The sequence below is a fragment of the Lepidochelys olivacea genome (genome assembly GCF_965140295.1).
Source record: "Lepidochelys olivacea isolate rLepOli2 genome assembly, chromosome: 3".
Taxonomy (NCBI): domain Eukaryota; kingdom Metazoa; phylum Chordata; order Testudines; family Cheloniidae; genus Lepidochelys; species Lepidochelys olivacea.
The window spans coordinates 122,826,700-122,849,137 of NC_140413.1; the positions used below are offsets into that span (position 1 = coordinate 122,826,700).

Below are 22,438 nucleotides of genomic sequence, written 5' to 3' on the forward strand. Positions count from 1 at the left end.
ATTGGGGAAGGCAGAGAGGATAAGGTTAGAGTTATCAGGAGAGGCCAAGGTGCAGAAAAGAATTCTAGCTGTAGGTGTAGTCAGGAAAGAACATGTTTTGAAGATATTCATAAAGGAGGTAAGTGACTGGATTTGGTGGGAGTAGAGAAAAGTCACTGGTGATGACATTGGGACACTGTAAAGCTCATGACATAGTTAATGGGAACAGAGATAAGAGGTGGTAGGGAGGGATCAGGAGTGCAAACATATCTCAGTTTCAGAGAGAGAGTGAGTTTGGGACTGTGGTGGCATACACAATGATTGAGTTGAGAGTTAGATGGAGATCTGAGGCTGAACAGATGAGTAGAGGACAGGTGCTGAGAGGTGGATTCAGAAGTCACTGGCAGAAAAATATAGCTGAAGCCAAGGGAATGGATGGAGTCAACAAAGGAAAAAAGAGAAGGGGAGAGAGGACAAGACAATGAGGTAGCCAACAGATAGGAAGAGACTTATATTCATGAAAGAGAAAGATTTGAGGATGAAACTCCATATTAACAAAACAGCCCACAATTTTCTCAGGGTTACCTAGGTATTGGAAAGACCTGGGCAAATTCTCCACAGCAAATAATTTATCTAATGAATATTATTTCTCTCTGTTTGTGAATTTTCCAGGGGCAGCTGACAATTTTCTCAATTTGAAATTTCTAAATTGAAATTATTTGCTTAACAATTTATATGAGTAATTCTTGGTACATAGACAGTTACGACCACTTTGTTGCAGTAGTATATTTGAAATTCAAACTCCAAACTGTTGACTACTTTAAACTCGTCAGACGTATTCCTGTTTACTGATTGGATGAATGTAATGTGATAATGAGTTCAAAATTCACTTCATGTGAATATTCTTTAACATACACTTAAAATTCACTGGTTCCACAAATATTCATACCATCAAACTCATTCAGTACTATATGTGATGGAAACATAGTACAAAAAGGGCACAAGCACATTTTCAGCAAATTTATTTTAAAATATGAATGAATGTTACATTAAGTATGTAAAAGTTTGTTATTACAATAACCAGGGTGTGGGCGGTCAAGCCTAGCGGTCAGAGCTGGAGACATATTAGGTTCCAAGGCCAGGCATCAGAGCCAGAGCCAGTGCAAGAGTAAGACATCAGAGCAGGGACCTGGAGTATGTCAGGAAAGCAAGAACTGGGAATAGAGGAGGGTCTGGGATAAGGACAGGAACCATAAGCAGGCAGGAATGCAGGATTCAGGAACCAGATAAACAGGAGGGGTCCATTGTAGCAGCCAGCCAGGGATTTCTCTAATTGCTCTGACAACTTCCTGTGTTGCTTCCTGGTTTATATAGAGCTCCTCAGCCAGTCAGGGTTGTTGGATGTTTCCCTCAATCAGGAGCTTCAGGGTAAGGGCCCTCTGCAAGCCAGCACTTCACTGGTTCCCTTTTCTGGTAACTCAGGTGAGCTGCTGGGTGTCAGTTGTGGCCAAAGGACACATGGGCCTGCATTCGAAGCTCAAGATCCCTCACAGTTATAAAAAGGAAAGTGAAAAATTGTTCTCCTTAACCACTGAGAACAGGACAAGAAGTAATGGGCATAAAGTGCAGCAAGGGAGATCTAGTTAGGTAAAACTTCCTAACTGTCAGGGTAGTTAAGCACTAAAATAAATTACCTAGGGAGGTTGTGAAATCTCCATCATTTGAGGTTTTTAAGAACGGTTTAGACAAACACCTGTCAGGGATGGTCTAGATAATACTTAGTCTTGCCTCGGTGCAGGGGACTGAACTAGATGACCTGACAAGGTCCCTTCTAGTCCTACATTTCTATGATTATTTACACACACACACCCCCCAGAATTCTCTCAGCACTACTGTCACACCTCATATAACATAAACAGCTGTTTAAAGCTACCACACATAGCAAAAGATTGTTCAGATACACACCATCCTGGGACAGTGCTTCTGCAAAATTCCAACACTGGGGAGGCTCCTTTGCACAAAATCTCCTAATGCACAAAGGAATTTTGCTGAAGAATGGAGTGCCTCCCAGAAGGCTTACTCTGATTCAAGGGATACAACATCCAAAATGTTCCCAAAGAAAAGACTGCAATGAGTTGCAGCAACAGCAGCTAATGAGAGATCTGTTGAAATGGATCACTCCACTGTCAAAATATCAAGAAACTGGCCAATACATTATGCAACACTGTCAGAATTGACAATATAGCAGAGAGGTCTAGCTATACATTACTGAGCAGCTTCTTTCCTTGTCACTAGCCTGTCATCTGCTTTCTCTATGCTATGTCCTGTTGGGGGCACTCAGGTACAGCAGCAGATTTCTCCTGCATTATTTGTTTTCTCTTTTGCCCCTCACACATAGCTATTTTATTCATGAATCACAATATTCCATTTAAACAATTAAACATGTTTTTTATCACTCTTGGGGAAAAAAAGAAGAAAGTTTCTCAGAGTCATTAGGAAGAATCCATAACACAGTTCCATACAGATTGCCAGTAATCTTACTGTGTTAGTACACTGTAGTGTTTAGGTCTGAATCGAAGCACACCCGCTCTTTTCTCTAGCTTGTTGTTGAATTACTTGTCTTATACAAGTAGCCGTGTTAGTCTGGATCTGTAAAAGTGGCAAAGAGTCCTGTGGCACCTTATAGACTAACAGACTATAAAGTGCCACAAGACTCTTTGCCGCCTTTGCCTTATACAGTATTTGGACAGAGCCCACATTTACATTTGCTGCATCTTTAGCATATTTTTGTAAGCAGCTTGTAATATCATTACTCGTGAACTCATTTCCATTTAATCACAGAGAAAGCCAGCCTCACAGGACAAATAGCTGCTCTGTAGGAGACTGACTTTCTTATACTGTTTTATTTTTCAGCGGGTCCTTAGCTAATAAATCTTTCCTCCCAGTCCTCAGCATCTGTCATGTACCTATGAAGTGAAGTGGTTAGATAGAGGGCTGAACCTTATCCAAGTGAAAATGAAGGATTATGAATGATGAAATCAAACTTCACGGGGGAGGGAGGGACAGGCGGGTGAAGTCCCAAACAGCTAAAATCTCAATTGTGGTAACATGCAAAAGTTTAGATTTTGGCTCTGCTGAGGCAGTCTGTTCTGGAGATTCTCTTTATGTTTATTGGTTTGTACAGAACAAGAGCTTTGTACATTGGGAGAACTTACACAACGAAGACCCAAACCAACCAGAACCACTCTTGCTGCATTTCCTTCATGTTATAATACACCAGGAAACCACAAGAAGATAGATAACGAAAAGCCAAAACACTAGGATGTCCCTTCTCCTGCAAGTGTTTCTGAAGAAGATTGCCTTTGGAGACTAGAGCTGTATGAATAATCAGTTTTTTGGTTCACTAGCCAAACCGGAAACAAAATGAAAATAATTTTCATTTCGGATAAAAAACAAAATGTTTTCTTTTTCAGTTGCCTCAGACATTTTACTTGCTTTTTTTAAACATTAAAAGTAAATGAAATTTGGAACCAAAGAAAGTGGCATCCCCCTAATACTTATGTGAGAAAGCTGTTAGTCCCCACTTTGCCGGATTCAGAGCAGGGATTTGAAACTTGGTCTCCCACATTCTGAATTCCTTAACCATTGGGCTACAATTGGGGCACCAGTACCATCTGTGCCTCCTCCATTTTGTGAATGGCATACAAGGCCCCTTGCAAATCTAGCCCAAATACATATTTCCTTTTAGAAATGTCAACACAGCTCATTTTGACATTTAAAAAATATCTGACCAAAACAATTAACCAAAATAAATATGAAATTGTGAAATGTTTTGGCCGACCCAAATCTGCATTTCAGAGGTAAAAGTTTCACCCAGGTCTATTGGACGTTTTACTAGTAAGGACTATGAGGAACCCTCTCAAAGCATGACAGACGAGGCAGAGCAGTAATCTGTTGCCATCCATTTGTGTTGCTTTACCAACACTCTGTATTTCAATAAAAAATGTTTCACAAACCAGTTAATAGTAATAAAGTTAAAAAGTCAACAAAACACAGCATGTAGCAGTGAAATGAATATACCGTGTGGTGGGACAGGTTTCCATCCCAGTCAGGAATGGGTTAAAGAGCTCCCCTGGGCACAATCAAACCTAACCCAGTGCACCTATGAGGCCTGTCAAATCTGGAGAGGGTCAGCTCTTACAAAAGAGGATCCAAATCCAGTGCAGAGTGGCACTCAAAAGCAAGATCTAGAGCTCTCTAGCCCAGTGTTCTTCACTTCAAGGCCCACGAGCCAGTGGTGGCTCCCATGGACCCTAAGTGCGGCTCCCTGTCAACCGTGCTCTCCCACGGCAGTGGGGCTGCACCTAAGGCAGGCTCCCTGCCTGCCCCGGCCCCATGTCGCTCCCGGAAGTGGCCAGCACGCCCCTGTCAAGCCACAAGTCCCAGCAGCTCTACTACTCACCTGTACCCCACCGTCAAACCTCTCAGCATGATGCACCAGGACCAATACTTAAGGTAGGCCTCTACCCACTCTGAGAGGTTCTACCTGGGGACAGGAGAAGTAGACAACATCTGGATGGCTTCATTTCAGGAAGAAGGAAAATTGGCTGCCTGCACTAGGTAAGAGGCTTATCTTGTTAAGAGGTATTATTTGTGTTGCGGTGCCACGTAGGAACCCAGACTATGGGTGAGGATACCATTGCGCTTAGCACTGTACAAACACAGAATAAAAAGAGCATCCTTGCTCCAAAGGGCTTACAGTCTAAGGCTGTGCCTGCACCACAGCTGGAAAGTATGATTTCTAGCACAGGGTGGATGTACACAGACTAGCTCTGGCGTGGTGACACAACACTTCTTTCAAGCAAGCAATTATAGCTATGACAGTGAAAATCAATCCCTCTTCTGCAAGTTAGCTTCTTCAAACTGTTCAGCCCACAGTCCTGAACAAGTTACCAAGTAAAACAATGTGCAAAAAATGGATGATATTGTTCAAAAAATGTCTGTTGAAACTGGGATTTTCTTTTTCTTTTTTTTAAACAGGAACCTGGGTTTTGGATTAAACTAAATTTGTCATTAAAAATGTCCGCTCTCCATGGAAAATTTCAATATTTCAAAACAAAATATTTTGATTTTCTGGGTGAAGTTTTTTTTTTTTTAGCAATAATTTCACTTTATTTGTTGAAAACTCACAATTTTCTGCATGTGGGGAAGGTGGAGGAGGGAACAAATACAAAAAGCATGTTCTGACCAGCTCTAGTTGACACCTCATCTATTAAAACTGTCTCCAGTCAAAACACTTATCTGGTGATCCAAATTATGGCCACTTCTTTCGGTTTCTTGCACTGGCCTGGTGTGTCGCTAAAGCAATTTTGTAACCTTATCAGGAAACTTGAAGACTCCTAATCAGTTCTTTCAGTTTAAACAAATCCAGGTTGTATCAGTTTGTCTCTTACTTTTGCTTAATTTTATAAAGTTTTATATGAGTCAAGCTAAACTTGCTACCTTTCACCAGGTTGAGGTTATTAAGGATATAGACTTAATATCTATATTAATAGGTGCACAATGCCTATCACGATAGCTATACTTAACAGGAACTCTGGAGTTCACATAATTGAGATTCAACTCTCTCTACAACCACTCTAAGTATTCTGGTGGGTGACCCATTGCTATGGAACTCCTTTTCACCAGATACCAGCATAACCACAGAACTTACCATCTCCCAAATTAAACGTAAAAAAACATCTATTTGCACTAGTTTTCCCTCACTGTTCATGTTTAGATAAAGAAACCAGGCACACACAGTCAGTATGTTCTCCAACAGTTTGTCCTGCCAGGTGCCAAGCATCCTCATCTCCTATTGGCTATTGGTGGTCAGCATGTTCAGCACCTCGCAGGATCAAGCCCCAGATGGAGGAGAGGATAGTACAGCATTAGAGAGAGAGAGAGAGAGAATTTCACATTTGCTTTATTTGAATTTCTGTGAGCTCTGATACCACAGTGTCGGAGACATTAAAAACCGATCTACACTAATCATATTGCAAGGTGCATCTATCCTCCTGTGGTGTTTAGATGCTGCCTGTAATTATTAGAATTGGGAGCACTGGCTGTTGGGAGTCTGAAAGGACAGGAAACAGGAAGGGTGGGGGAGTTGAGGAGGCTGAGTGAGAGTTACCGAGGGTGCAGCAGCAGCTTGGTAAAGAAGCTTCCACTTTAAAAATAAAGTCCTGTTGAAGTTCGTTAGTACCTTGCCTGGTTGTTACAACATTTTAGCGATGAGGATGGGATCTTCTTTCTCTGAACCCACCTGCACCCTTTCTGCAAAGCCCAGGTGAGCCTCCAATTGCTTTTACTGCCTGGATCCATATGTTTGAGACTTATCTGCTTGCAATCAGTGCTACAGAGATTTCTGAAGTAAGAAAGCATGCTCTGCTAATCCACTGCCTTGGAGCAGAAGGGCAGCATATATTTTATACTTTTCCCTTTGCAGATGATAAATATGAGACTGCACTCACTGGATTAAAGAACTTTTTTGTGCCAAAAGTGAATGTAGTAGTTAATCACTAGAGATTTCGCCAGCGTGAGCAGAAAACAGGGGAGACTATAATGCAGTATATTGCTTCCCTGAGGAGTCTGATTGTAACTTGTGACTTTGGGAATATGGCAGATGAGATGATCAGAGACCAGCTCATTGAGAAAACAACAATGCTTCATGTAAGAGAACACTTCAAGAACCATAACTTACACTAGAAAAAGCAATAACCATTGCTACTCAGATTGAGTCAGCTACAGCTGAAGCCAAAATAATGAGCATGGATACAGGAGGCTCAGTCCAGGCTGTGACTCCTTTGCAGAAAAGTTCACTGTCGCTGCAGACAAACGACTCCAAGAGGAAAACTAATGAAAAATCACCAGATCAGCAAATTCAAAACACAGTAAAAGCATGCTTTCGCTGTGGATCCCCACAACACCTTGCAAGCTACACAGGTTGTCCGGCAAAAGTAGCTCAGTGCAATCATTGCAAAAAGATTGGGCATTTTGCTAAAGTATGTCACAGCAGCCAGTTCAATCAACAGGTGCATGCAGTTACAATACCAGATGTTACTGTGCTGAGCGTGGACAAAATGGACAAAATGGAGCGTGGACTACTGCACATATTCCAGAACAAATAAAGTGCACGGTAAACGTTTCCGCCATACCCTCAGGCAAACCACACTCTATTCAGCTAATGTTGGACACTGGCTCAGCAGTATCTATACTACCTGATTCCATCTATTTGCATTACTTTAAAGATGTGTCTCTTACTGAACCCAAACTTCAGTTGGTGTGCTATTTGAAAAACCATATTCCAGTACGTGGCTGCCTGCCAGCAGCAGTTACTTTTGGGGATTGCTGTGTAACTGCAGAGTTCTACATTGTCCACAAAGGCACTCCTATCCTTGGCAGAGATTTATTGGCTGCTTTAAATCTCAGGGTAGTTAATGGACGAATTGATCTTCCTCAGCAAAGCACTCTTGCGGTACACACACCAGTTTCAGCTGGGACCCAACACCAGGTTGAATAGAAACTCGGCTGTGCTTATGGGTTTCTGCATAAAGTTAAAATGTAGAATAATGTGATGCCTGTACGGCACTTACCATTTTCAGTCAGGGAAGCTGTTTCAGAGGAACTGAGAAAACTTGTTCAAAAGGACATTATTGAAGAGACTGACTCCTCAGAATTGGTTTCACCTATAGTAGTGACGCAGAAGGGTGGAGGCATTCGCCTTTGTGTGTACTTAAGGGAGTCAAATAAAGCTATTGTGATTGACAGCCATCCTCTTCCTCACATAGAAGAAGTATTTGCAGAACTCCATGGAGCAAAGATGTTTTCTACTCTTGATTTGCAGAGCGCATACTACCAGGTTATGTTGCATGAAGATAGCAGAGACCTCACAGTATTTATTACACATGAGGGACTATTCCATTTTAAACATGTACCATACGGTCTCACATCTGCCCCAAGTGCCTTCCAAAAAATGATGTAATTGATTCTGAAGAATCAACATGGAGTTCAGTGCTATCTGGATGATATTATCGTGTTTGGAAACACTTCTGAGGAGCATGACAATAACCTGCAGTCTGTACTAAACTGCATCAGCAAAGCAGGCCTCAAGCTCAATAGGTCCAAATGCAAATTTAGACAAACTGAACTCTCCGTTCTGAGGCATACAATTTCACAGGCTGGACTAAAATCCTGTGTCACTTGCCAAATGCATGATAAGACAGCAGTGAAATGTACCCCTCCATTACAGCCTGTTCCTGTTCCTGAATCTGCATGGGAAAAAGTGGCGATTGACATTGTAGGACCCTTTGATACTGCTCCAAGTGACTGCCGTCACTTTAATAGACTGGTTTCAGAGTAACAGCCGTGTTAGTCTGTATTCGCAAAAAGAAAAGGAGTACTTGTGGCACCTTAGAGACTAACCAATTTATTAGAGCATAAGCTTTCGTGAGCTACAGCTCACTTCATCAGATGCATATCGTGGAAACTGCAGCAGACTTTATATATACACAGAGAATATGAACCAATACCTCCTCCCACCCCACTGTCCTGCTGGTAATAGCTTATCTAAAGTGATCATCAGGTGGGCCATTTCCAGCACAAATCCAGGTTTTCTCACCCTCCACCCCCCCCCCCACAAATTCACTCTCCTGCTGGTGATAGCCCATCCAAAGTGACAACTCTTTACACAATGTGCATGACAATCAAGTTGGGCTATTTCCTGCACAAATCCAGGTTTTCTCACATCCCCCCACCCCCATACACACACAAACTCACTCTCCTGCTGGTAATAGCTCATCCAAACTGACCACTCTTCAAGTTTAAATCCAAGTTAAACCAGAACATCTGGGGGGGGGGTAGGAAAAAACAAGAGGAAACAGGCTACCTTGCATAATGACTTAGCCACTCCAAGTCTCTATTTAAGCCTAAATTAATAGTATCCAATTTGCAAATGAATTCCAATTCAGCAGTTTCTCGCTGGAGTCTGGATTTGAAGTTTTTTTGTTTTAAGATAGCGACCTTCATGTCTGTGATTGCGTGACCAGAGAGACTGAAGTGTTCTCCGACTGGTTTATGAATGTTATAATTCTTGACATCTGATTTGTGTCCATTTATTCTTTTACGTAGAGACTGTCCAGTTTGACCAATGTACATGGCAGAGGGGCATTGCTGGCACATGATGGCATATATCACATTGGTGGATGTGCAGGTGAACGAGTGGCCTGAGGTAGCGTTTACATCGCAAATCTCTTCTGCTGCAGTAATTAAGTTCTTCTCTTCAGTTTTTAGTGGGGAAGGTAACCCCAAAGAACTGGTTTCAGATAATGGTAGTCAATTTACTTCCCTGGAGTTTGAAACTTTTCTAGCAGAGAGGAACATTTTACACAGAAGGTCATCCCTATATTACCCTCAAGCCAATGGGGAAATCAAATGGTTTAACAGAAGTTTGAAAGAGAGTTTGCAAACAGCTAAACTGGAAGGGCGATTGTGGAGAACCTTCACTACTGATTTCTTGCAAGCATACCAGACTACACGACATGCAACAATGAAAAGATCGCCCACAGAGTTACTGCATGGGAAACAGATGAATACTAAACTGAACATTGCTGGACTGTTAAAGGCACGACCTGATGCCCCAATCGAGGATGATGTGAGAAAAACAGTTGAACAGAACCAAGCAAAGTATAAGTCTTTCACAGACAAGCGACGGGGTGCTAAGGAACCAAAGTTTGAATGTGGTTCCTTCATTAGAATATGAAAACCATAAATTCACAGCTCCTCTTAAAATCATAGAGAAGAAGGGACCTTACACCGATCGACTTTCTGATGGGCAGGTATGGAATGCTTCTTATCTTGCACCTGTCTATGCACCAAGAAGAGATTATGGCAACACCCAGTCTGCACTGGATGACTTCACCGTAGTATCAACACAACAAGACATTGCACTGGAACTGGGGCTTGAGCGATGACCACCTGTCTGGACTAGAGACTATGTTATGTATTATCTACAGAGTTTTCAGTGTAATATTTCTGCGAACAGTATAGTGTCTTGTTTCATATTAATGTTTACTTTAATTGGAAGAGTTTCTTAAGAGAGGAGGGAATGTGGTGTTTAGATGCTGCTTGTAATTATTAGAACTGGGAGCACTGGCTGTTGGGACAGGAAACAGGAAGGGGGAGGGTGGAAATTGAGGAGACGGAGTGAGAGCTACCGAGGGTGTAATAGCAGCTTGGTAAAGAGGTTTCCACTTTAAAAATAAAGTCCTGTTGAAGTTCGTTAGTACCTTGCCTGGTTGCTACAACACCTCCTTAGGCTTTTAAGAGGGGGATGGGTTGAAGAGGATGTAAGGGGTTAAGATGGGTAGAAACTGTTAGTCCCAATGGGCAAGTTGGAAGCAGTATGGTTTTCTATTGTACACATGAATACAGCATATGACAGACACATTTTTAAAGACTGAAAAAAGTAAAATATGTGCTGTCTGGTCATGTGGGTAAGAAAATTCCCTGAGTCCTTCCTTTCTTCCCCTTGGCTTTTGTAGAACCTGTTTTCCTAATTTAGATGTATTTTCATTTTCTTCATTTTTTTTTCAGACCAAAGACTTTCTCTCATTAGTTGCTTCCCAACTGTTAATTTTAAACGTGCACACTAGTTCCAGGCAGTGTTACAAAAGTCATCATTAGACTTGTTACAATTTTGCTTTTGTGGGTAGATAACATAACTACAGTAATCTCTGTACTTAGGTGTGTCACAGTTTCAGGGTTAACTGCATCCCACCCCACAATCCCCTCCACACACACACCAGTCTTCCTGTAGGGCAACATCTTACGGTTTCCAGTTCCTAGCTGTCACCTCTCTCGGGTGCAGACCCATGTCTCTCACCATCCAGACTGAAAGCGTAGGCTTACAGTCCCTCTTCACTTCACTGTGGCTTCCCGAAAAGGTCTGACTGGGATCCAGCCAGGGGCGTTGGAACTAGGGAGGTTGGGGGACCATGCCCTCCGCTTTTAAAAATTAATGTAGTTTGGGGGAAGGTGGCCACATTGCCCCCACCAAACTGCAAGTCTTGGGCATGCATGGAGTGGTGCCAGCAGGGGCTGTGCTTTGCAGCGCGGGAGCTGATAAGGTGATCAGCTCCCCCGCCATGAAACGCAGCCCCCTGGGTGTTGTGAGGCTTAGTTTGTTTAATATTTATGAGGTGCTTTGAGGGTCTCATATAGAAAATGCTATACACATTCAAAATGTTGTTATAGTTTTGAATAATAGGCTTTTAAAAATAAAGAAAAGTTCTGGACCAGAAAAAGATATAGATAATATCAAAGATAGCTTTAAATATCAATCCCTTAGGTAGACTTCATCCTTGTATTTTCTTGTTTGCCTATCTGCCACTTTACAGAGACTGTTTACTGCTGGAATCCTGAGTTGAAAAGCTGTGGCAGATAGCAGATGTACCAATTAATAACCTGTCAAGGCTGATGGATAGATTAAAAAAAATATTCTCACACACATCTCCTGTGTGTTTTTCTTCCCCATTTCAAGGCACTGGGGGGCCATGAGACATACTCTGCTTCCCTGGAGAGAAAAGAAACTGTCTCATTAGCATCTATCTTTCATGACACTATGATGCTGCCTTTGAGATGTTAACTCACCTGTTCTTCTCCCAGAATTCGGAAGTGATGAAGCTCTTTAATCAAGGAGTCTGGACAGCCAGCTGTTGGAAAGAAACAAAAAAATGCATTTTAGAATTCACTGTTCGTATTTTTGGGCAGCAGTATACCATGCGTAGATGCAGCGAGGACTGGATATACAGATCACATTAGACAAAAAAAGATTACATGAAACAAATTAGAAAGATAAGCTACAGTTCTATAGGCATCTGAACACTGAAAACCAGCTACCAAACGAATCCTACCACGTTTCAGAACACACAGGAATGCTTTGAAAGGTCATGTTCTGTATATCTTAGCGCTTTTCCTAAAGGGCTACAAACAGGAAAGAGAGAGAGATGAAAATACTGCCAGCCCCTAAGTGTAGGAGTCAACATATTGTAATTAGAGGGATTCTCATCAAAAGCCTGGAACTGAACACAACTCAATTCAGATCCAAATAATGGCCTGGGCCCATTTCTAAGCATAACACAAGCTTTCCTTGAGTCCCTGCAGGATTTCACAGATTTTGCAGGCCTCAGATACCACTATACTTTTTGGCTGTCTCCAGTATAATCCACTTAGCACATGTAACTATCACTCCTTGGAGTAAAACACAAACCAAATACAAGAAAAAGAGAGGTTTACCAGGCTTTTGATTAGAGCTAGATTGTCACAGCCCTTACACATTAGCACAGGGAAAAAGGAATAAGCTCTCACCTCACCCCCACTCTCTTGCTCAGACTGTGACTCCATCCACAATGGGGAGAACAGAGGTCACTCCCCTGATACTCCTTGTTGTAGGGTTCTGAAGTCCAGAATCTGGACAAGAAAGATCAGAAAGCAGCAATGCTCCCCTGCTCACAACCAGGGTATCTGACTGGACACATAAGTGAGGGGTGTCAGGTGACTGGGAGGTGGATAGACAGGCCAAGTGGGTTGAGTGGGTGTCAGAATCCAGGGTGAGAGCCAGAGGGAACAGTCAGAAGCCAGAGGTAACAGTCAAACTGGACGTCAGGAACTGGGTCCCAGAGACAAAGCCGGAGGCAGGAACCAGAGTGCAGAGCCAAGCGTCAGAGCCAGAATCACCTGGAGCAAGCAGAGTAACAGGCAAAATGGGGGCTCAGGCAGCGATAGGGCTCGGGCAAGGCAGAAGCATCAGGAACAAGGCAACACTGGACTAGTCACAGTGGCTAATATGAGTGCTGAACAGCCTGCAAGCAGCTGCTGCTGCTGCTGGCTTAAGAGCCAGTCTCCTGGCCTTTCCAGCCAATCAGGTGAAATGGCTAATCAGGCAGCCTGCTGCAGGCCAGCTGTGCTTATTAGGTTGCCTGGAGACTAGTTTACCGCAGGCCCTGATTCCTGAGCGGGAGGGGGAAGGAAGCTGCTCCATGGAAAGGGGTTAAGAAATTTACTCCTCTCCCATGGCAAGGGAGGAATTAAAATTTTTTGTGCCTGCCCCAGTGCCAGTGCAGCTACCAAGAGTTACAATCTCATCCTCACCGACTAGCATTAGTGGGCTACCGATAATGCTGAAGATGGTTTTCAGGATCTCTGTCAGTACTGGAGCTTCATAGCAACAAACATCCAGCAGCACTTGTAACATATAGCAACAATCATAATTCTTCACTCGTCTCAAATTTCTTGTTAAGTCCTATTGTTTCTTCCCCTTTATTAAAAATAATTCATACCTTAAACCCTCTTCCTTGTCCACCTCTTCCCCATACACATATAGGTTTGTGCACGTACAACTGCAGCTGGGCAAAAATTATCCGCCAAAACATTTTTCAGCAGAAAATGAAGATTTGGGCGGCCCAAAACATTTCATTAATTCATGTCAAATTTGCCAAATTGTTTCAGTTTAAAAAAGGCCTTTTTATAGAAGTCACAACGATTTGTTGTCATTTTCTGAACAAAGTGTTTAAATGTTATGTTTTGAAAACAAAATTTTGAAATCAATACAAAACGTTTCAGGTTGAGCAAAACGTTTCATTCAATCCAAAATGAATTGTTCTACCCAACTTTTAGAGTCACCAAAATTTCGAAAAAATCACTTGGGGTTGACCCAAAACTATTTTTTTGCCCATTTTTCAAAACAGCCAGCAAACTGAAAAATCAGTTATTCCCCCAACAGTGCTACAAATGACCTTGACTGAATTTAAAGGGGAATTTTAATTCAACTGTGTTTATAACCCTTTCATTTTCATTTTATCCTTCCCATTTGCTGGGCTTGCAACTCCAGCATTATCTTTGACATCTCTCTCTCTGTTTTCCCCATACTCTGTCTGTATCGACTTCATTTAGCTTCTTACTCCTTAATATACTAATTATCTTTCACTGATAATTGAATGTCACTGTTTAGCAAGATGGTGGCCAGCAGTTCAGAAATGACAACTGTATTGAAAATCTTTGTATTCAAATACAGCTACTTCTTGGTGAAAAGTCCTTTCAATGTATCAGAACTTCATGTTGCTTGTGTGAACAAATCAAATGGAGTTTTATTTTAGAAAAATGGAAATAAGGAAGTAACATGGCACACAATAAAAAGAACAAGTTCAAAAACAGCTATTTTGCTCTCTTGGGATGTTTCCGGGTGTCTTCATTTTATTTCAAATGTCCACTTCAATTGCTTGTTTTCTTTAAGTGGGCATTAGTAAAGCATGCTCCAGTACTGTGGCCCCTTTCTATATAATGTCCAATAGTTTTGAAGAAACTTTTGGGGATGATTAGTTTTTGCACTATGACTTGTAAAGAAGACTGTAACCAGACTGTAAACCAAAAGGAAAGGGTTTTTGAAAAATATATTCTACTGAAGAGCATTAAAACCATAAGAGTCTTCAAACATTTTCCTTTTAATTTCTCATCAATTATCACAGTGCAAGTGTGGTATCCATGGGGTTCACTGGCAAACCAGGAACACCAAAGCTTAGGGGGAAAATCAATATTATTTCTAGCTCTCTGATGTGCTCCTGGCAGTAGCACATGGCATAAATAATCTGCACTTTGCAGATTTCTGCTATTTTGTGTGGAATGCTTTGAGGATTATTTTTTCTGCCCTCTGTAGTACAGAATCCCTAATGCACTGTAGCCTCATCAATTACAGTAACTTTCTATTCTCCCCCTCTTCCTTCTCACTTAACTATGACTTGAAAAATGAACCACAGACATAGATGAAATGACCACACACATACACAAAAAATATAAAAACCTAGTGTGATCAAAGGAAGTAAGACAAAAGCACTGAACAAATGCCTTTCATCAGAAGCCAAAACACTGGGGTGATTTCATCTGCAGGCTGGTAAAACAACACTGAAAATGTTTACTAGTTCCTTCTTCCACTAAATTCAGGTCTATATGATGGAGGCCTCCATATACTTCGTTTTGCTGCCATGACCTTGCAGGTTTTTGCCTACTGCTGAAGCAGAATAGGATCCAATGAGTACACAGTTGGCCTAATTCTCTATTCTGTTATGCCATTTTTACTCTGTGGTGACTATGTTGACTTCAAAGGAGTTACACTGTCATAAACCTGGTGTGATAGCATGAAGAATCAGGACCAACATTTGAGTGAGCAGAAAACCAGCATCTGAACAGATGACCTCAATGCATCTTTTTAAAAATTGACTAAAAATAATTCTTTGTTTCTATTGCAATGTTCATCCCAATTTATTTGTTTCAGTAATTTTCAAAGTTACTTCATTCTCGCTTCATGTCATTATTTCATTCAAACTAATATGTGGGTAATTTGTGAGTGAAAGGTACATTTTAAGATACAGGAATTTACACTGTCAGAACTGCCATCTCACTTCATTGCGGCATTCACTTTATAAAAATACTTTCATTTAGATCACATAAGAGGAGATATCTCCAAGAGAAGACCAAACAAGCAAAATTTAAAAAAATCCAATTTAAATGACAAGCATCATGAATCCTCTGATTTGCATTGCTGCGAACAATACACAGTTTCAGTTACATTTGCTATTAAACCATGATTCCAACTATTACCAATTTAATTGCCCATATCTTTACCTTTTCTCTGACAAGTTGACAGAATTAGCCTCTGTTTTTTATTCTTATTTAAAATTATTGCTTCATATAACCCCCTTGTAAACAGCAGTGGAAAATTCAAATCAACTCTTTTAACTTAGATATTACATAAGCTGGCAAAAATATAAATTAAATTAGTTTTTAAATGATTATCCACTACTTAAAGAGTAACTGAGTATCCATAAATATAAATATTATTTAAAATATTAATAGCAAAGCACCACATTAATGCAGTGCACATAATTGAAACATACACTTAACTTTAAACAGATGAATAGCCAAGAGCACTTGGCATCTTGCAGGATTGAACCCTTATGCACAGCAAATATTATTTGCACTTGCTTATAGTTTATTTCTGAACCAACATTTTTGAACTTTAGAAAGCACATGATTTTCTTTGAGGGCTCAAGTCCTGGAGCCTTAAAATTCCAACTTCCCTAGCAGGAAGAGAATATAGGAAATCAATGTTATTCAAAGGAATTCTTCCCACAGAGCAAAGCTATCTCACACAGGGCAGGTAAAGTTTTAAGATTCCAGGTCTCTACATAACAAGCTTGCAAATATACAATGTTCTAAATGTATTAAAATTGCCCAAAACAATTTTATGCTTGGTAACTAACAGTGGAATGGATTGTTTTCTAATGTTCTAAATAAAAATAAATCATATTTGGGCTGAGTACAAACATGAAAAATGTGACTGGGGGGAGGGGGGGAGAGAGGAATTATAAATGTCTGGAAAAGAAGGATAACATGAAGCTATAATAAATGTCCATTCATTTGTCATGTCATTTTCCTAGTTCTCTTCCAAACTATTCAACTAATTAGAATACTGATACAAAATAAGACCTTTATCCTGCTCGTGTCATTTCCAGTGAAGAAGAAGCCTGAGTCTGTGATACGGTAATCACTCTTATGGAAGCAGACAGTGATGTCAAAGGATTTAGTGACTTCATTGTACTGGTGTTAATTAAATCTTTGATGTTTCAACAGAGCTTTTCTCAGTCACAATATTTGTACTAATATGAACAAAGGGGAAGTTAGGGAAATTGGAAAGCCCATTTTATGGAATAAATATTGTACTTTATGAAAACAGAAACAGGAGTGATGAAGACTATCTAGTGACAGGTAATTGACATGTAATATGTAGTCATTAAGAGTAAAAGCCTATCTTTAAAATATTGCCTATGCTGAGAGGTCTAAAAATTTATTTGCAGAAAGCCCACACAAAGAAGGTCATTATAATAGTTTTCAAATCTTAATAAACAATAGTTTTCATTTGGAAAATCTTGAATATCACTTTTTAAATCAGAGGTGGGCAAACTATGGCCCATGGGTGACATCTGGCCTGCGGGACTGTCCTGCCCAGCCCCTGAGCTCCTGGCCGGGGAGGCTAGCCCCCGGCTCCTCCCCTGCTGTCCCCCCTCCCCCACAGCTTCATCTCACTGCCCAGCTAGCACTCCTGCCTGCCACTCCTGCCAGGCAGCAGGAAGTTGGCTCCTGCTGGGCGGCGAGGCTGCAAGCTCCTGCTGCTTTGAGTGGCACGGTAAGGGGCGGAGAGCGGGGGCATGGGGTTGGATAAGGGGCAGGGGGCCTCGGGGGGCAGTCAGGGGACAGGGAGCAGGGGGCGGTTGGATGGGGTGGAGATTCTGGTGGGGGCGGTCAGGGGACGGGGAGCAGGGCGGAGTTGGATGGGGGGGTCCCAGGGGCCTGTCAGGGGGCAAGGGTGTGGATAGGGGTCGGGGCAGTCAGGGGACAGGGAGAAGAGGGGATTGGATAGGGGATGGGGTCCCGGGGGGGCGGTTACAGGCAGGGGAGTCCAGGAGGGAGAAGTCAGGGGACAAGGAGCAGGGGGTTTGGATGGGTCAGAAGTTCTGAGGGGGGCAGTCAGGGGGCAGGAAGTGGGAGGGGGTGGATAGGGTGGGGCCCAGGCTGTTTGGGGAGGCACAAACTTCTGTACCCAGCCCTCCATACAGTTTTGCAACCCCGATGTGGCCCTCGTGCCAAAAAGTTTACCCACCCCTGTTTCAAATGCTGCTTATGTAATGCAATATCATAATGTAGCCAGACTTCAAACTGCTTGAATTTATAGACTCATCCTGTACTTATAGATAATATTTATATAATACGTCTCTTTAAGGTAAATAAACTGACCAAAATTCCAGCCACAAACAATTTACAATCTAAGGCCTCAAGCCTGCAATCTGCATAAGCTCTTGAAGTCAGTAGATTTCCATGTAGGCGTAAGAATCATCCATGAAGATCCAGTATTGTTGAACCACAAATGTTAAAAAAATCACGCATTAAGGCAAAAAATATCCTCATAAGATGGGCTTAAAAATCATGGAATTTTTTTAAAAATAGGGTTCTTTTGGTTTGTCTTCTGGTTTCTGAGCTGTTAGGGTGCACTTGCTTCACATTTTCACACTTTTATCAGGAACCATGAGGGTTAGAAACTGGCTTTATTTTAAATGAAAGCTGAGATTCTCGTGCAGTCTACTAAATCTAGCAGCTGAGGCTGTAAGAAAAACACTACATACCATGACTGATGAGAGCTGGCAACACTGAGAATCTGATTGCAAGATTGGGTTCTAAACAGACAATGCACCAATGAAATCTGTCATCAGAGATGCAGCAAAAAGCAAAGTGACTGAGAAGCATGCCTTGTTAGTTCCACAACATTTATTTAGAGCCCAACCTGTAACCCAGGGTCCATTTGTGGTCCTCAGGCCCTTTAACTTAGGCCCTGGAGAGGGACCATTTTAAGAGGAAAAAGTGCATGTGATTGCTTATTGAAAAGTTTGTTCCCTGACAGCTTTCTTTAGAAGAGGAGGAGTGAAGACATAGTACCCTCTCAAATGGAGCGGGTAGTAAGGGCTGGAGCCACAGTCTTCACAAGATGGGGAGGGAAACCAAACAAGCACCCCAGCAATTGCTGCAGGAAGAGCTGGGTCTTCCATAGCACAGAGCACTAGGAAAAGGGACAGCAGCAGCTCAAGTCCCACAAAAAGAAGTAGGGAACAGCAGGGAGCTGATTTGAAGAGGCCATGGAGGCTCATTATTTGACTTGGTGCAGTGGGCAAGTTAGGGAGAGCAGGTCAGAAAGGAAGGAATTTTTGAGGGGAAGCAGTGCCATTAAGGAGTCAGAGGGAAAGGAGGGAAATATTTGGTGGTTGGTGGATGTGCCTAGGAACACTAGAGATTTGCGGAGGGAGAGATGGGCTGAGTACATGGGGGCTGACTGGAGGGAGACCAGGCTGGGGGCTCTCAGGGGGAAAAGAACAGGTGTTTCTTTCAGGCAATGGGGCTGAGGAGAGGCATTTCTTAGGGGATCAGCTGGGAAAGTTTGATGGGTGTGTTTCGGAGGGATGGGGACACTAAAGGCAGGACTCAAAAAAGGAAGCCACCATTCACCTTCTCCAGGCCCAGCTGATTCTCTGAAAATACAGCAGAGCAGCTATGTCGTCAGTGTTTAGCGTGAGAGCTGATTTGGGAGCCAGTTTTAGACACCCAATTCAGTTTTCTTTACAACTTGAAACTGAAGAGAGGACAGGAAGGGGGAAATGGCAACTTTAAACTGCCCCTCCCCTCCTAATGGTGGCTCTTGACATGAAAAACTGGGCAACAGTGGTTTGGAGATATTTTCTTTGTGTGTGTTGAGGGGGGGATTGTATGCTTATATTTCTTTTAATTACTTCTTGAAGAAAGACTAGGTTTCATAACAGGCTTTTGAAAAAAGTGGGTTTTGGACGGGAACTTGAAGGAAGAGAGGCAGGAGGCATGGTGGACAAGACATGGAGCTATTTCCAGAATATCCAGTTACCCGTAAAGTAAGGGTGTGTCACAACTGAGACATGGGCAGTCTGACCTAGTGGTCAGAGCAGGAGTCAGGCTGGTCAGATAGCCAGGATGTCAGAATCTGAGACAGCCCAGAGGGCAAACTGAAAGTCAGGTGTCAGGAGGGAGGCAGGGTCATAGAATCATAGAATAACAGAGTTGGAAGGGACCTCTGGAGGTCATCTAGTCCAAGCCCCTGCCCAGAGCAGGACCAATCCCAACTAAATCATCCCAGCCAGGGCTTTGTCAAGCCTGACCTTCAAAACTTCTAAGGAAGGGGATTCCACCACCTCCCTAGGTAATGCATTCCAGTGTTTCACCACCCTCCTAGTGAAAAAGTTTTTCCTAATATCCAACCTAAATCTCCCCCACTGCAACTTGAGACCATTACTCCTTGTCCTGTCATCTGCTATCACTGAGAATAGTCTAGATCCATCCTCTTTGGATCCACTTTTCAGGTAGTTAAAAGCAGCTATCAAATCCCCCCTCATTCTTCTCTTCCATAGACTAAACAATCCCAGTTCCCTGAGCCTCTCCTCATAAGTCACGTGTTCCAGACCCCTAATTGTTTTTGTTGCCCTTCACTGGACTCTCTCCAATTTCTCCACATCCTTCTTGTAGTGTGGAGCCCAAAACTGGACACAGTACTCCAGATGAGGCCTCACCAATGTCGAATAGAGGGGAACAATCACATCCCTCGATCTGCTGGCAATGCCCCTACTTATACACCCCAAAATGCCATTGGCCTTCTTGGCAAAAAGGGCACACTGTTGACTCATATCCAGCTTCTCGTCCACTGTCACCTCTAGGTCCTTCTCTGCAGAACTGCTGCCTAGCCATTCGGCCCCTAGTCTGTGGCGGTGCATTGGATTCTTCCATCCTAAGTGCAGGACTCTGCACTTGTCCCTGTTGAACCTCATCAGATTTCCCTTGGCCCAATCCTCCAATTTGTCTAGGTCCCTCTGTATCCTATCCCTATCCTCCAGCATATCCACCACTCCTCCCAGTTTAGTGTCATCTGCAAACTTGCTGAGGGTGCAATCCACACCATCCTCCAGATCATTAATGAAGATATTGAACAAAACCGGCCCCAGGACCGACCCTTGGGGCACTCCACTAGATACTGGCTGCCAACTAGACATGGAGCCATTGATCACTACCCATTGAGCCCGACAATCTAGCCAACTTTCTACCCACCTTGTAGTGCATCCATCCAGCCCATACTTCTTTAACTTGCTGACAAGAATACTGTGGGAGACCGTGTCAAAAGCTTTGCTAAAGTTGAGGAATAACACGTCCACTGCTTTCCCTTCATCCATAGAACCAGTTATCTCATCATAGAAGGCAATTAAATTAGTCAGGCATGACTTGCCCTTGGTGAATCCATGCTGTTCCTGATCACTTTCCTCTCCTCTAAGTGCTTCAGAATTGATTCCTTGAGGACATGCTCCATGATTTTTCCGGGGACTGAGGTGAGGCTGACCGACCTGTAGTTCCCAGGATCCTCCTTCTTCCCTTTTTTAAAGATTGGCACTACATTAGCCTTTTTCCAGTCTTCCGGGACTTCCCCCAATCGCCATGACTTTTCAAAGATAATGGCCAATGGCTCTGCAATCACATCCGCCAATTCTTTTAGCACTCTCGGATGCAACGCATCCGGCCCCATGGACTTGTGCACGTCCAGTTTTTCTAAATAGTCCCGAACCACTTCTTTCTCCACAGAGGGCTGGCCACCTCCTCCCCATGCTGTGCAGTAGTCTGGGAGCTGACCTTGTTTGTCAAGACAGAGGCAAAAAAAGCATTGAGTACATTAGCTTTTTCCACATCCTCTGTCACTAGGTTGCCTCCCTCAGTCAGTAAGGGGCCCACACTTTCCTTGACTTTCTTCTTATTGCCAACATATCTGAAGAAACCCTTCTTGTTACTCTTAACATCCCTCGCTAGCTGCAACTCCAGGTGTGATTTAGCCTTCCTGATTTCATTCCTACATGCCCGAGCAATATTTATATACTCATCCCTGGTCATTTGTCCAATCTTCCACTTCTTGTAAGCCTCTTTTTTGTGTTTAAGATCAACAAGGATTTCACTGTTAAGCCAAGCTGGTCGCCTGCCATATTTACTATTCTTTCTACACAAAGGGATGGTTTGTCCCTGTAACCTCAATAAGGATTCTTTAAAATACAGCCAGCTGTCCTGGACTCCTTTCCCCCTCATGTTATTCTCCCAGGGGATCTTGCCCATCAGTTCCCTCAGGGAGTCAAAGTCTGCTTTTCTGAAGTCCAGGGTCCGTATTCTGCTGCTTTCCTTTCTTCCTTGTGTCAGGATCCTGAACTCGACCATCTCATGGTCACTGCCTCCCAGGTTCCCATCCACTTTTGCTTCCCCTACTAATTCTTCCCAGTTTGTGAGCAGCAGGTCAAGAAGAGCTCCGCCCCTAGTTGGTTCCTCCAGCACTTGCACCAGGAAATTGTCCCCTACCCTTTCCAAAAACTTCCTGGATTGTCTGTGCACCGCTGTATTGCTCTCCCAGCAGATATCAAGATGATTGAAGTCGCCCATGAGAACCAGGGCCTGCGATCTAGTAGCTTCTGCGAGTTGCCGGAAGAAAGCCTCGTCCACCTCATCCCCCTGGTCCGGTGGTCTATAGGAGACTCCCACCACAACATCACCCTTGTTGCTCACGCTTCTAAACTTAATCCAGAGACTCTCAGGTTTTTCTGCAGTTTCATACTTGGTCAGATTACTTGGAGATCAGTAATAGAAGTGATTCTGAGCAGGGAGAACCCAGTTACATGGACAACTTCCTCTTCCTGTGCTTGGGTTAAATAGAGGCTGGGGACAAATCAGGACCCTCAGGGTTCCACCAACCAGATCCTAGGACTGGAGTCCTCCT

At 42.8% G+C, this 22,438-nt stretch overlaps 1 protein-coding gene across 3 annotated transcripts in view; it reads right to left on the reverse strand.

Moving 5' to 3' along the window:
- PRKN (parkin RBR E3 ubiquitin protein ligase) overlaps positions 1–22,438 on the reverse strand; it is a 1,278,888-nt gene that overhangs the window by 188,668 nt on the left and 1,067,782 nt on the right. For all 3 annotated transcript variants that reach the window (XM_084622668.1, XM_084622669.1, XM_084622667.1), the window contains one exon: positions 11,668–11,729. In XM_084622668.1, coding sequence (XP_084478794.1) covers positions 11,668–11,729 — 62 coding nt within the window. The remainder of the gene's footprint in view (positions 1–11,667; positions 11,730–22,438) is intronic.